At 35.4% G+C, this 16,440-nt stretch overlaps 1 protein-coding gene across 18 annotated transcripts in view; it reads left to right on the plus strand.

Moving 5' to 3' along the window:
- Positions 1–14,918, plus strand: part of MPDZ (multiple PDZ domain crumbs cell polarity complex component) — a 154,593-nt gene extending 139,675 nt beyond the window's left edge. For all 18 annotated transcript variants that reach the window (XM_033122846.1, XM_033122849.1, XM_033122857.1 and 15 more), the window contains 12 exons: positions 1,531–1,676; positions 2,374–2,457; positions 2,673–2,866; positions 4,323–4,470; positions 6,115–6,201; positions 7,290–7,377; positions 8,244–8,287; positions 9,149–9,271; positions 10,743–10,847; positions 11,418–11,530; positions 12,333–12,456; positions 14,365–14,918. In XM_033122846.1, coding sequence (XP_032978737.1) covers positions 1,531–1,676; positions 2,374–2,457; positions 2,673–2,866; positions 4,323–4,470; positions 6,115–6,201; positions 7,290–7,377; positions 8,244–8,287; positions 9,149–9,271; positions 10,743–10,847; positions 11,418–11,530; positions 12,333–12,456; positions 14,365–14,511 — 1,403 coding nt within the window. In that variant the 3' untranslated portion in view covers positions 14,512–14,918. The remainder of the gene's footprint in view (positions 1–1,530; positions 1,677–2,373; positions 2,458–2,672; positions 2,867–4,322; positions 4,471–6,114; positions 6,202–7,289; positions 7,378–8,243; positions 8,288–9,148; positions 9,272–10,742; positions 10,848–11,417; positions 11,531–12,332; positions 12,457–14,364) is intronic.
- Positions 14,919–16,440: the final 1,522 nt, after the last annotated feature.

The raw sequence follows: 16,440 nt of genomic DNA on the forward strand, positions 1-16,440 counted from the left end.
AATACAGTGATACCACTTCACCAGCGGAAACAACAATGCTTCACACTACAAAAAAACTCTTAAAAATGTCAGTCATCACAATAATATACGTAGTTGATCTGAGTTCTGTCATTTGGGTGTAATAGTAGATCCTATCAAAGTAAATAAAATGAGGACCATGGGATAACACTTCCATGTGTCATTCAAATGCCATTCTAGTACCTTGATGCAAATTACTCCTTCAGGTTACTTTTTGAGGAAAATTAGACTGGTGTTTAATAAAACAATACGTTTTAAGCTTTTGAACATTAAAAAAAAAAGTACTTAAACACACTGGCTTTTCTTCTGGGGGAAAAAAGAAATCTCTTTTGGCATCCAAACTGCAACATTCAGTTCTTTTGACAGGTTTTTAAGGAAACAGCAGTTTAAAACATTTGTAATATAGTTGGACAAAGTCTTAAACTACTGCATATCTGATGAAAGTGATTTTTTATTTAGAAAGACTGGGTAGTTCACTGAATTGCTAAAAAAAATTGTATGGAAATTTTTTCATTTCCAATGTTACATTGATCCTTAAATAGTATTGTCTGTAAAAATATGAAATGCTAAATGAAAATATAGCATAAAAGAAAATCTCATACACCTGCTCTTACCATTTCAGGAGCAAGAAAATAGTCTGCCTCTAATTTTCTAAACAGAGACCATCATGTCTAAAGCTACTTTACTAAGTGTCTCAGCTTTTCTAAAATATGCTATTTGCTGCATGCTTTTTGGTATATCATAAAACCTATGATATGAAGACTCTAATAAAACAAGGTGTGAACTTATGTTTACCTTGTTTTCTCATAGCCTATTATTTATTCAATTCTGAGCACATATGTACCAATATGTTATATCTGAATTTATAAAACATCAAGGAAAAAAACTGCAAGTGAGTCTCACTTGACATCTTGTAAACTCAGATATGAAGTCCAGTTGCATAATGCTCAGATTTGATTACATAAGAAGGCATGCTTTAAGATAAGAAAAAAAGGAAAACCAAGACAAAACCATGAAAAGCCCCGAGAGGCAGGTGCCATCACCAAAATTGTTGATATTTTTTGTGTGTTATGGTCTTCCCTGAATATGTTTTAGATCCCGCCACACAACTCAGTTTTGAGCTTTACAGATCATGATTTTGTAAGAAGTTTGTTTGGCTCCAGTGAAATGTAGAATATCAAAATGAAACTAGAGGTTCAACTCAACTTTCTGCTCTCATTCCTTTAAACATAATATGTCTGGCAACTTAAAAAATACAGAATACGGTAGTGGAGAAAATAATTTAACAGGTAACTTTGTGCCTACCACCCTCAATTAACACTGATGACTTAATCATATTTGTTTGGTAGTTTAAAAGGCAACTAAAAGATTAAGGTGAAGTTCAAGCCTTCTTTGTCCACAGTTGAGTCCATTTCCCCACCCCATCTCCCAAAGGCGACCAGTATGATGAGTTTATTGTATACGCTTTCTAATAATTTTTTAATTTGTATTTCATTTTTAACGTACTTTTAGGTACAAGCAGATCATCAACACCAGCGATCTTTGCTTCTGATCCTGCAACCTGCCCAATTATCCCAGGCTGTGAAACAACAATTGAGATTTCCAAAGGGCGAACGGGGCTGGGCCTGAGCATTGTTGGGGGATCCGACACCCTGCTGGTGAGGTCACACCCAGAGATGCTTCAGAGACACAGGCAGCCCCTTCAGTGAGCCCTGAGAGATCATTGTTGGAGACATTTCTGTTAGTTTTAGTAAATGAAACATAAAGGCTTCCAAAATGTGTCATTCATGTTATTTTAATTGGTAAGGCAAATATTTAATTGGGTATTGGAATTTTTATTTTGAGTAAGTCAATAATGACTCAAAATTCTGTTACACTTGTGATTGAGACCTTTAGGTTCAAAATATTCTATCAGTTCACCAGTCCTTGCCGTATTTTAATTTCCTTTTTACTGACTGGATATAGTTGGGTTAGACCCATACTAAAAGGAGTCTGAAAAAATTGGATAATTTGTAGGCAAAATTTTCTAAATGTCAAAAATGCTTTTAAAATCTAATCATTTCATATGGGTAGGAAAGGTAATGCATATCTATTGTATATCTGTGTGAGATTTATGTATTTTATAATTTTTATCTTAAAGCTTTTCCATCATTGGAAAGAAGTATAAGCTTCTTTGAGCCTTTTAGAAAGTTGTTACACTTTTCTTTGAATTTTGATATATGACTCACATATGGATCCAGTGAGTGTATAACCCTTATCGCTGTCTGTAAAAGTACAGTGTTCTGACTCCATTGCTGTTCACCATTCCTAGGGAAAATGGGATAAAGCATGGGTGTTTTTTGTCTGGGTCCTTAGGGTGCCATTATTATCCACGAAGTTTATGAAGAAGGAGCAGCATGTAAAGATGGAAGACTCTGGGCTGGAGATCAGATTTTAGAGGTATAGAATGATGTGTATTTGATCTTTACAGTAAACAGAAAAAAGACTACTCTGGGGAGGGTGGTCTTTGTGAGTTTGTGTGTTTCTTTCTCCTTTTCTCCCTCTTTCCTTCCCCTTCCCTCTCACTTTCCTCCAACTCCTCCCCCTCGCCCTACTTTTCTTCACTTTCCTTAACTCACCTGATTCCTCACAGTCTGTGTCCCATTTCTGTACAGGTGAATGGAATTGACTTGAGAAAGGCCACACATGATGAAGCAATAAATGTCCTGAGACAAACACCACAAAGAGTGCGCCTGACGCTCTACAGAGATGAGGCCCCATACAAAGAGGAGGACGTGTGTGACACCCTCACCATTGAGCTGCAGAAGAAGCCTGGAAAAGGCCTGGGATTAAGTATTGTTGGTAAAAGGTAAGACCGAAGAGGGCAACCCCAATGACCTTTTGGAGAGGATTGACTTTAAATTCTTCTAAAGAGTACTAGTAGTTGTAGATTCTTTATCAACTGCTAATGTTCTATATGTAGCTATTGCCAGCCCACTCACAGAGGAACAGCCAAAGAGATTTGTTTTGAAAATTTTCAGTCAGTATTTTGGAGGATTTTGAAGGGACTAGACAAAAAGCCGTTTTGTATTTTTAAGTACCTGCTGTGTGCCAGGAGATACATTAGGTTCTGAGGAATAAAGTTAAATAAGACATAGTTCCTGACCTCAGAAAACTCACAGTTTGGTAAATGAGAATGAAATATATTCTTGCAACAAAGGAATCTTAAATTCCGATGAGGGACAGAAACGCATTGTGGAAGAATCCATGGAAGCAAAGAAGAATGGTACAAAGTGACACTATTTAAGGAAAGTAGATTAGGAAAACTTCTTTAAAAAGAGGTACCTGAGCTGAAGCTAAAAGTGATAAGTGATACTTGATCTGTTAAAGGAGGTAGAGGATATTCTAGGGAGAAGGATCAGCATGAACAAGAGTATGCCATCAAAAGGGAACAGAAAGCATAAAGTGAGAGACTGGGATGGTAGATTGGTGAATATACATAAATTCAATGCCTAATTTATTTAAATGTTTATATATAAGTAATATGAACAGATATATGAGAAAGCAGAGGATCAGACAGTGAAATGGCTTGTTTGAGGTCATGACCTTGACAAGAACAGTGGTGTAATCAGCTTTCACTAAACATTTCTACTGACAGTTATCTTTATCTTAACAAGAACTTACTGGTTTATTTATGGTTTTGGGAATAAAAGACCGGAATAAAATTAGTATTTGTTCATTTTGCATAAATCTGTCTTGTACGAAAAGTTAGATACATAATGATTTGATTTAAAAGACATCACAGCAGTGGTACTTAAGTTTTGGGTAACAAATGGTTTCAGTTTGAGATATACATTTGTTATTCATTTTCAGTAATGTTAATGATGTTGATGATAATAGCAACATATTTGTATAGCGACCGGTCAATAGCTGTTCACGCTTCATTATGGTACAGGAAGAACAATACATTTAGCGCCCTTACACGGACTCGTAAGTCCCATTTTTGCCATTCATTAGCTGTGTGACCCATAAAGTGATTGTAATAGTAGCCACTTCTACTCACAGCATATAATTGTTGAACAAATATGCTTATGAAAGACCTGTTTGATCTATGAAATATTATGGCAATATTATGAAATATTAAGCTATTTATCACCAAAATTATTTCTAATGCTGCCCTAGTGTTGCTTTGAAAACAAAACTTTTAAAGTCATAAAATTAGACGTAAAATTTTCAGTTAAAAAATGTTAGCTTTTCCTTAAACAAGCATTACGTTACAGTTGAGAAAAAGATAATAATATTGAAATTCAAAATTATGTTTGCAGAAATGACACTGGAGTTTTTGTGTCAGACATTGTCAAAGGAGGAATTGCAGATGCTGATGGAAGACTGATGCAGGGAGACCAGATATTAATGGTGAATGGAGAAGACGTCCGTAATGCCACACAAGAAGCTGTTGCTGCTTTGCTAAAGGTAAAAGTCAAATGCCAAAAATAAGTATGTGCAAACGTATAGAAGAAAGAGAATTTAACATCAAGCTATCACAGTGAAATAAGTACTGACTATTCTTTATTTAAAATGTTTTCTCAAATACGATATAAGAAAAAGACCATAGTTCAGTGGTAAATAATCTTCAATACACAAAAAACTTCATGCACATAAGGTTCATTGCAGTGGTATTTGTAATAATAGAAAAACTGGAAACAATACAGTTGATATAACTGCAAAGTTTGGTAAATACAGCAAAGGTGCATGGCAAATGTATCTTTAAAATCATGTTCAGGATAATTATTAATTAATATGAAGAAACATCAGCAGAGAATGGGAGACAAAATTGTATATACAGTGTAGAAACAACTATAAAATAAAATCTTGTAAGTCTTTTAACAATATGAGGTAATCATTAGAACTATGGAATCCTTTGTTTTCCTTCTTTTTTTATTTTATTTTGCAAAATTTTCTTTTGAGGATGAATTGCTTTTATAACAGAAAAATTATCTTTAAAAAATTTTAATAGATACCCTTGAGGTTTAAAAGGGATATGCTGTAGGTAGATGAAAGAGTTCTAACTTTACATAATGAATACTTAATATATGGAATTTGTTAACCTCTGCAGTTGTGTAAGCTGGAAATATAAGTAGATTCAAGAAGGTTTTCATAAGTTCCTGGTTCCCCAAAACAAACAAACAAACAAACAAACAAACAAAACCACTTATAGATATTCTAGGTAAAGTCTTGACTTTCCAAAACTTTTTTGATCCATGATTAACGTTTTTAAGAGGAACACATCCCTTGAAAACTCTTTCAGAAGCAATGTAATAATATCAGTGCCCAATATTTATGTAAATACTATTTTGCATTAGACACTGTCATAAGCATTATATGTGGATTATCTTATCACAACAACCTATAATGGGCTCCATTTTAAAAATGCAGCATAAAAGACTTATCAAAGTAGACATCTACTAAGCTCACATAGCCTGATTTAAACCAGTGTTTCTGACTGCAAAAACCCAGGATCGCAAACACCTCTTTCCACATGAGACTACATACAGCATTTTTGCATGCCTGTGATGAAATGCACTTCTTGTAAAGGGCCACACGGAAATTATCTTTAATTCTTGTTTTGTGTTTGTAGCAGTATGGCTTATTTAAGTATCATAGAATAGGTATATTTAGGTACAATGTAAATATAGAGAGTTTACCCAATTGTCTGAGTACCTCTACTATTAAGGGCAAAACAAGTTATTTTACTGGTTTAGCTTTTAGACCTGAATTATTTAGTTCATTTGGCCAATCTAAATCAGTGTTTCCTGAGATAATTGCTCAGTTCTTAATTTCTCATTACCTTGGCAGAAGAAAAAAAAATCTCCATGTAAAAGTATGAGGTCATAAGACAGACACTTGGTCTTGTTGCAGGTGCTTTTTGTTGTCATTTTGAATTGTTTTAATGTTTTATAAAAGCCTTTTTCTACAAAGCATTGGAGCTATCCTTGCCTATGGAAATTCCAAAAGGAACATGCCTTTCAAAACCTAAGTCCTGAAGAGTAAAATATGCTTCTAAAGATTGCTGTAGCATTTTATTGAAACATTTCTATAAAACAACTGCTCCCCCAGTGTTCCCTAGGTACTGTGACCTTGGAAGTCGGAAGAATCAAAGCTGGTTCCTTCCATTCAGAGAGGAGGCCTTCTCAAAATAGCCAGGTACGTAGCTGTGGGATTCATGGGGGTGATGCATTCCACATGCCAAAGGGAGCTCAAAGTTGGCTTTGGCTGTAGGTCTGTCAGAGTCATGGACACAGCCTAGCTCTCTGGCAGCTTGGGGGAGTGGGGTGTGGAGATTCAAACAGGGAAGAGCAAGAGCTGAAACTGGACAGGTAAGCAAAGTACAGTGGTACCTCAGTTTTTGATTGTCTCCGTTGACGAACATTCTGGTTTACGAATGCCATAAATTTTATGGATCCATGGTATCATTAGATAGTAAAATTCATGCTAAATTTGCAGTTTTAGGGGTTGATTTTAAAGGTCTGGAACGGATTAATCCATTTTGCATTACTTTCTATGGGGAAACCGAGGTACCACTGTATAGCTCTTGAGTAGTTTGCAGGTATTCTAAGGAACCTCATTTCTTTCCTGACATGATTATTTTTCCCATAATCTCAAAAGTTAACCGATTAATATATGAATGCCTACCAAGATAATGTATTTTTGAAGTATTTTATAACAAACATTTATCAATCAATATTCATGTTGGTTATAAGAAAATCCCATATAGGTGAACTGCAGATGCTCGCCACCCTGTGTACGGTGTTACGTAGTTCACGTCACTTGGCAGGTCCCTCGCCTCAGTCTTGTCTTCTGATGATAGAAGCCACATTGTCATCAATCTGTGCTTAAAGACCCCTTACTCACCCCTTAATGACTACCGTCAGTTTCATGTTGACTGGCCCTAAGTCTGCAGATTTTAAGTCTCCATCTATGAATGACATTGGTTTAAATTTAGAGAGGATTAGCTTGAATGAGATTATGAAACTCCACTGGAAGTTTAGGGAGGGTGGAATCAGTTTCATTCATCCTTTTAGCTTCAATTGATTTAGGTCACTAGGCAAATTCTTCCTTCAAAACAAAAAAATCAGTAGAGACCGTTTCAATTGTCCATCAAATTATCAAATGCCAGTGTTACTTAACAGGTATTTCTCTCTAGATTAAAAGAATTGAATTCTGAAATAAGTGCTACAGAGGGGCCATTATTAGTTCCAGAACTTTCTAAAATAATTGTTATATATTTGTAGATGAGTGAAGGCAGCCTGTCATCGTTCACTTTTCCACTTTCTGGATCCAGTACATCTGAGGCACTGGAAACTAGCTCAAAGAATGCATGTAAGAATGGTTTGATATTTTAAATGTGATTTACTGGTTTAAATTTTGGCCATTAACACAGATTTCCTTTCCTTTTTAAATTTACTTCTGAGCTCTCTTTCTCCCAGAATTATTCCATATCCTAATACAGGTGCAAAGATGTGCGTTAGCAAAAATTCTGAACAACATGGCAGCTTTTCCTTTTTGCTGTTTACCCTACAAGACATACGAAACATTAGAATCGGGAGTCTGTAATTTTTTTCTGTACTTGAATTTTACTTCCTTTCTGTGTTTAACGTAACACCAATAAATCAGAAGGTGTCATTAAGTGAAGCCTTCTTTGTCTATGAGGATTGCAAAAATTTTGATTGAGAAAATTAATATGATTCTCCTGTGTTTTAATTACATGAAGTCATGATGCAGAGGGTTTTTTGGCTTGAAGCATTGGTTGAAAGTTGTTCAAATTTAAGAAACTCACCATATGGCATTCTCTGTTTGCAATATGACTAATAGTCTAGAAATTTAGGCACTTAAGACCATGAATTTTTTTTTTTTACGCACCCTTGACTTTATTCTTCTCAGCTGTGCACATTTGTCTTTCTATCCAAAGCACATTCTGTCCTTGATTCACGCAAAGTAGATTATACAGTTATATAATCAATGCTTAAAATAAGAGGGGAGAAATGGGATGGTGTGTGCATTTTTCCAGCTGGAGAAATAAAGAGTTCCTATGTGAGACAAATTTAATCACGTGTACTAGCAACTTTGAAAACCCTTAAAAAAAGAGTATCTCACTTAGTCCCATCCAGCTCTAGACATTGACTAAAATTTAAATGGACATAAAAAAATGCCTTAATAACCATATTATCTCCTTTTTACCTTTATAGTGACATCTGAAATACAGGGATTAAGAACACTTGAAATAAAAAAGGTAACTTGGGAAAGAAAACAATGCAAGCTTTGTAGACTTCAGAGGCATCTGTATGTGTATTTTCCTGGTAGCTGTCTTACTTTTTCAATAGTACCATCTGAAAAATTACGTATTCTACACAATCGAAATAGCACAATACAGTCTTTGCTGAATTTCCTGACCGTAGTACCTTGTTTGAAAAATCAGTGTTGGCATATTTTGTATTGCCAAAAATGGCAACAGCTCACTCCATACAGTAGAATGCCCAGCTCTCACTTCTCATACTTCTCATAAGTGGGCCTTTGCCTTCAACAGATTCTCCCTATTCTCCTGAAACAGATTTCCCTGACAGCCATGCCCAAGAGAGAAATAAAAGCAGCTATGATGTATTGAGCCTTTACCATGTGCTGAACATTCATGAGACACTCTGTGCTATCCATCACTGTCTCATTGAATGTTTCCTGCAGCCCTTTGTGAGAGGTAATGTCCTTTCCACTTTGTCAGTGACGATCTAGTGATTCACTGAGAGGAGCAGACTTGGTCCAGGTCCCAGAGTTTGTAAGTGTGGGTTCCTGGCCTTGAACGCAAGTCTCTGATTCCAGATATGGTGCCCTTTTCACTTCATCAGTTTAACTTCTTTTCATCAGTCCCACAACACGATTTTCACTTACTATGTGCGATTTCTTTTACTTCCTGAACAGATGCTTATTTTCTTAAATCTCACCAAGGACCTTTGTCACGTAAAGTAATGCGATTTTCTTGAGGTTTATTTTCCACCCTCACACCTAGAGGATCAGAGTAAACTATAGAATATTGTGCCAAAGGAACCAAAAGTCAATTAAAAATATCACATTGACCAAAATATTCTCTCTTCCGTGACAGGGGCCTGGTGACTCACTGGGAATCAGCATTGCTGGAGGAGTGGGCAGCCCACTTGGTGATGTTCCTATATTTATTGCAATGATGCATCCGAATGGTGTTGCAGCTCAGACCCAGAAACTCAGAGTAAGTGTTACTAATAGCCCTGGTATCCCTAGCAAATTTGGCAAGAGTTTTGATAATCCCTCTGAATCTGGCCACCTATTGTAGGCAGTTTTAAATGTCTATCTGCTTTTGAACCAGGTAACCCAGTCACAGCAGGACTTGCTTTGAATGAAAGATGAAGAAAATTAAAAGAGAGTAGAATTTGCTATTGCATGCAAATTTGCAAGTAAATTAAATGGGAAGATTTACTGTTGTTTGTTTATTTATTTATTTTTAATTAAAGTTTATTGGGGTGACAATTGTTAGTAAAGTTACATAGGTTTCTGGTATACAATTTTGTAATACATCCTCTATATTATCACATTGTGTGTTCACCTCCCAGAAGTCAGTTCTTTCATCACCATGTATTTGATCCCTTTTACCCTCATCTACCACCTCCCTCCCCCCTACTGTTGTTTACTGTTATTTCATAATATTTTTTACCTGTTTGAAACTCTGTGGAAAAAGTTAAAAGATAACAGAAAGTGTTTATGAATACCAGTATGAGGTGAAAATTTTTTTCCTTACATATTTCATTGGTTTAGATGCCAATTAAACTTTATTAAATTGAAAATTTATCATTTATGTTGGATTAGTTTATCAATTTTGCAGAAGTTCAATATAAATGTGACTTAAATTGTTGAAAACTGTACAAAACTTTCTTCCAAGTTGAGGGATTATCCAAATGTAGAGCTTTATGCTAGCTATTCAGCTGCAAAATCATGTGAATATTCCATTTAAAGTGTAAAGTAATATCTTGTATGGCCTCATGTGTCAATTGACACATGAGGGGGTCTCGAAATGTAACCACCTCTTAGTTAAAATAGTCTCTAAATTGGTAATGGTTCAATCTCCTATGATATTTAAATTTATGACCAACACTTAAAAGTTGATTGTTACACGTAGCATAGGGGTCAGAAAACTTTTCCGTGATGAACCAAATAGTGAATATTTTAGGCTTTGTGGGTCATACAGGTTTCTGTTACAACTACTCAACTCTGCGCAGTGAAAGCCAGTAAATAAGCACAGCTGTCTTCCAAGCAAATTTTATTAATCAAAATCATCAGTGAGCCAGAGACTTAGCCTTTGGACCACCCTTTGCACATCCCTGCCATAGAGTCACATCTAATGTGTATAATAATGATGTCCAGAGAAATTCTGGTTTCCAAATGACATCAGATATTGTATTCATTTAATTGGAAGCAATGTCTTACCAAGGAAAAATGAAGATAAAGGAAGAATGATTTTCCCCCTTCTCCTAAAGACTATATATAGAGCTCAGTCTTTATGTGCAGCTTCTTTTTATGCTTCTTGGCATAAATGGTTTCCTTGGGTAGATTTCCATTGCTGATAACAGTATATTGTGATGTGCAAGGTAGAGAAGGAAATGGTTGTTCAGGTGTCAGTGTCACTCTCTCCATGGCTGCCTTAGCAGATGGTTCTTTCCTTGCAGGTTGGGGATAGGATTGTTACTATCTGTGGCGCATCCACCGAGGGGATGACTCACACCCAAGCAGTTAACTTACTGAAAAATGCCTCTGGCTCCATTGAGATGCAGGTAGGATTTTTATCCCACGCACTATTCAGAATATGGGTAGCTTGAGGACACTTGAGCTTTGATGTTAAAGCAGTAAAAATGCTTAAATATCCTGCTATTATTTAATATTTCATTTGCACATAAATGATTACATTGAGAGTTCCAAGAAAGTCTGTAAGAAAACACATTCTGCCGCATTTATTCTGATGCATTTATTGTTTCACGCTATTTATCTAAGGGAAAAAAATACACGGTCTTAGTAGTAAATGATCAATTGTTAGAATTTTAAGTGATGTGAGTGACTGGCTTGTATTCTAAAGATCTTTAAAAATTAATTGCATAAGAGAGCATGTTTGAAAAGCATCAGAGAATTTGGTAGAATTGAATTAGTAGAATATTTGTACTGTCAATTAAAGAGGCCTCTGGACCGTGTGAAATTTCCTTTTCTTTAGTTGTACATTATGTTAACAGAAATGATTAAATGGAGAGTAAAATACATGATTTAATCCGAGTGCTCTTTCTGAAGAAGAATTACTGATGTCTCCAGCCACATGAGTATGTGTTTTCTCTCTGTCTTTCTCCTGTGCACAGGTGGTTGCTGGAGGAGATGTGAGTGTGGTCACAGGGCATCAGCAGGAGGCTGCCAGTTCCAGCCTTTCTTTCACTGGGTTGACATCAAGCAGTATATTTCAGGATGATTTAGGGTACGCTCATGTCTTATGGTTTGTATGTCCCTACGACTCACATAAAGGTGAAATAATAGGCGATGAGGTATGAGCTACGAAAACTAAGTGTTTCTAAGCTGTTAAATAATTATGGCATGGATTTAGTTTATTAAAGATAGATAGGCATCACTGCCCATCCAACATTTTCATCTCTTGAGATTTTTGGGGGCAAACGTTTTACTCTTGATATCCTATCCTGTGTGACACGGAACAAGTCAGATTTGCCCTTTGAAAAATGCCACCATTGCCTATTCATAAGTCATCTTTTGATTTTAAAAAATTCAAGTTAGTCAACGCTTGAGTAGAAAAGAATTAGAACATAGAGGAGAAGGGAGGAGCATATTAGAACTTTTTGAATAATTTGATGCAGCTTTTACATTGTTTATACTCGATTTTCTCTCTGAGTTTGGGAATACTGATGACTTATTCCGTGATGGTCATCTGCACTTTAACCCTTTCACTTTAAATAAACTGGGAAAAGAAGGAGCTTCTCCTTGCCATGAAAACATGCTGTGAATGTGTTAGTGTGGGAGAACTGTAAATGAGTAATAGAATTTGGGTTTTACATAGAATTTCATTAGTTGATATAAATTTGAAATGCTGAGTACAGTATACAATGACTGACCATTTAAGCAACCCCAAAATACCCATAACATGCTAGCAGTAACACAAAGAATGATGCTAGTTCTATGTGGATGTCAGATAATCCATAACTTACAGAATCACCATAAAACCTGTTTTTTTAATCCAAAAACTTCTTTTTTCCTTCCTTTCACTGTAGACCTCCACAGTGTAAGTCTATTACACTAGACCGAGGACCAGATGGCTTAGGCTTCAGTATAGTGGGAGGATATGGCAGCCCTCATGGAGACTTACCCATTTATATTAAAACAGTGTTTGCGAAGGTAAGCTTGCAAATTTTAACCACCCTCTCCCCCCCGAACATTCATTAAGAGTGGTCAGCAGCTGGCTTATTAGTTTATGGCCTGAGGTAACGCCAAATGGTTAACAGTTGATCATTTTCTTTTGGAAGTCCCTGTAGGAACAGGTCATTAAATATTTTTGTCCAATTTGAGGGTTAGTAGTGTTTAAAGAAAAATAGGCCCAAGTTGAAATTCCATGGGAATTCTTGACAATATACATGAAAATATTAATGGACTTTACAGTTAGACAGTAATGCCTTTTCTTTCCCCTTTGAACACAAGTTGCATATGATTGAATATCTTTTGAAAATGGGACATTTTAAATATGTATGCTGTAAACTGCTGGCATATCTTTTTCTTTGCATTGTTGTTGTGAAATATAGAACAGGCACGGAAATGTACATAAAACATATGCAGATTAATAGGGCATTTATTTTGCAGTTTAATTTCGTTGAATAAAATAGAAAAATAATAACTAAAAAAAAGTGAAGGGTATCCAGAAGCTCTATCACCTACAGTAAATCAGCATTTGCACTTAAGGGATTCAATTAAAAAAAAAAAAAAAAAAAAAGAGGAAAACCATTAGTATAGAGTTGTAATTATATAGTAACCTATTCTATGTTAAGAATGTTTAGAATATGATGAAGTTATTGCAACACTGGTGAAGCTATTAACGTAATTTAAACCCATATAATTATTGTTAATATGTTCTTAAGACATTTTTTCAGGAGCAGCTACAAAATTGGGCAAAATTTCCTGTAGGAGAAAATCCAGAATTTCAAAATTTTACAGTGCAAAGGGATAAAACTTACATAAAACCTATTAAAAGATTTGATACAGGAGCTTGAGATTAGTGCTATGGTCCTGTGAAGTGCCTACCAAGGGCAGTTTTGTTTTATTGTTTTGAAAAAAATATATTATTTTTAACCAATTTAAAGTGCTGAATCTATAGCAGTCAAGCTATAGGCTTAATTTATGAGATTTTTAACAGCCATTGGTATGTCCAAAAATACAAACAGCATTTGCCAGTGAATAGAAGAGTCATGCAGTCCTTTTCTTCAGCCTTGGAACAATTTATTTAAGGCATGCTAGTTAGAACATATTTTAAGAATTTCATCATTATGGATTCCTCATTAACTTTCCCATATTTTAATCTTATATTTAATTGCATAATTGCCTACCATAAGCATGCTTTAAGATGGGATTCTTTTTTAAACAGCAATGTCTGTGTTTAATCTTAATCGTTTAGGGCCCGTAAAAAATACGGAAGACTCCATCTACCCTTGGGAAGTAAAGAACCAACAAGCTTGAGCTGCCTTTTTAAAACCACAGAAAGAAATAGAATTAAAATTAGGAGGAGGTGTGCCTTGTCCTGCCCTGGTCAACTGCATGTGGGCTGTATGCTTCTGCATATCTTTGGGTTCCATGGCCCTCATGCCCTCTCCTGTAAAACTGCTTTTGTTCGTACCTAATCCATTGTTTTCTTTCTATAGGTCTTCTTAAAAGGATAAAAACAAAACAAAAAAAATACTGGATTCTTTGAAATCATCCCTACTAGGCAAATTTCCAAATAGTGTTATTAATTTGAGTTCCTACCTGCTGTGCCGAACAGCCAAAAAAAACATCCAACTCATGTATCTACTGCTAAATTCTCTCTCAGATAAGAATTTCGGTGCTCAAACCGTTTGGGAGAAAGGCCTCCTTTGTGTATGGTCACCATTGCTTAATGGCTGTGGCTCACCCACGCAGCATTGAGAGTAATGTGTGTGTGCATGCATAGCAATTTAAATTCTTGTTCAGTTCCTTTCTGCCGTATAGCTGTGAGGCAGTAGTTTTTGCTCACAAAACTACTTGTTTTGAGAAGTAAACAAGCCTACTTTATAATTTCAGGGAGCAGCCTCTGAAGATGGGCGTTTAAAGAGGGGTGATCAGATCATCGCTGTCAATGGGCAGAGTCTAGAAGGGGTGACCCATGAAGAAGCCGTTGCCATCCTCAAGCGGACAAAAGGCACCGTCACTTTGATGGTTCTTTCCTGAAGCGGCGGCCAGAATTGAACCAACTCAACCCCTCACTCACATCCCACCCTGGAAAGAGAATGGAACTGGTCTTTTTGATCACTTTTCCCATGCTCTGTTCATCGTGCTCTTCAAAACTGTAGGGAAAAGTTATCATTTAAATTTGTTGCTCTCATATGGAAATGATTTTCTTATAACCTAGCATCATTTTTTCCTTTCTCCTTGTGTACTGTGAACATAAATTCAAAGGTAGGAATGTTTGCATACTTAAATCCAGTCTGTCCTCATGAAGATAGCTGACATTTTATCATCATGGGGCAAAAGTTATTATGTGCTAAACTGGTTAGTAGAGGAAGAAAAAAATAATTCTGAAGCTAAGCTAAGAGAAATGGCTTCGGTACACTAGGGTGAAAAATGAAAATATAAAATAAAAGATAAAAACCGAGTTTTATAAAAACACCTTGTTTTCTCAGTCTACCTTCTCTTCCCTATTTCTAACAAAACAAAACAAAAAAAAATTATCTTGAGAATCTTTAAAAATACTGTTTTTAAAAATTTTGAATATTATAAAAAAATTGAAACTCCCCACCTTTAATATATATATATGTATTTTCCTCCTAAAATGGTAGTCTTAAGATTGAGTAAAGAGCAAATATCTAAAGCAACGTCTCTACGTTTGCAAAGAAAATACTGAACGCACATCTCAATGTTCATTTTCATTTTTGACCTGTTACAAAATATTTCCATGTTTCTATAAGTAAAATGATGATGCTGCGCTCATTGACTGTTGTTTCTCTAGAAAGCAGCCGTGCTAACCATGGGGAAACATAGAACCCTCTCAGAATCTTTAGTGCTGGTTTTAACTGATGCAACACTAAAAATGTGTTAGCGCGCTGTGCAGTTGGTTTTCAGTTAGTATTAATCTTAATGACAGAGAAAAAAGCAATGTGTTAGTAATTATTTTGGTTGTATGCCACTAGAAAATTGATAGAAAAATTAAGGGGATTAACATAACTTCATTTCATTGCCTTATATTAACATCTTATAATACAATAGTTTAAGACTAAGGGAAACAGATGGAGCTGTTTATTGAGACAACTGGTGAGGAATTATCATGTGTTCATTCCCATTTTAGAGCGTGAAACTCCTACATTAGAATATATAAAGTCACTTTAAATATTATCTATATTTGTAACAGAAGTAGTGTACAGATATTTTATTACACCACTTTTGTGTAAATGCAGATTTGAAGTGAATAAATAAGAAGTTTCATGGTGCACGAATAAAGAAGCAGACGTATATTTTTGTTTGTTTTTTCTTCTGGGGAAAAGCTTTATTACATTGTTCAAGATTTATAATTTAAAATTGTTTTATGTTTAATTGAACATATGGTGTCCATAGTTACAATTACAGGAATTTTGGACATTATTAGGAAAAGCTCAGTATTTTTTACATCCAGAAATTTTACTAATGCTAAAGATTCGTGTAGACTACTCGTGGAGCAGAGGAAGATGAACAGCATTGTAGAAAATGAAGTGTCCTGCCTGTATACATTTTTCAGAGATGCCATTAATGCAGTGATATTTTAACTTGCTCTTTAGGTTTGTCAAGAGCTGAAGTCTGTTCAGATGGAAAATCTTAATGAAAATTGTTTATATTAACAAATATGAAAAGTCTAATTTGAAAACTGAGCAAGGAATTGGGGAGCCTTTGTTCTACTGGTTCTGCACCTAATTAGCTAATGAACATGTGCATTCCTTCTGGTTCATCTCCTCTGTAAAATGATAGGTTACTTTATCTCAAACCTTGTATCTCGTTCTAAAATATAAGAATTCTGTGATTCTTAGTTACAAGAAATGAATGAACAAAACTACACATTGTGACAATTCGGTCAATACTGTCCTTCACCGTTCATTGTAAACCCAGGTACTTGATGGAACAGAATTTATT

The sequence above is a fragment of the Rhinolophus ferrumequinum genome, chromosome 12, assembly GCF_004115265.2.
Source record: "Rhinolophus ferrumequinum isolate MPI-CBG mRhiFer1 chromosome 12, mRhiFer1_v1.p, whole genome shotgun sequence".
Classification (NCBI taxonomy): Eukaryota; Metazoa; Chordata; class Mammalia; order Chiroptera; family Rhinolophidae; genus Rhinolophus; species Rhinolophus ferrumequinum.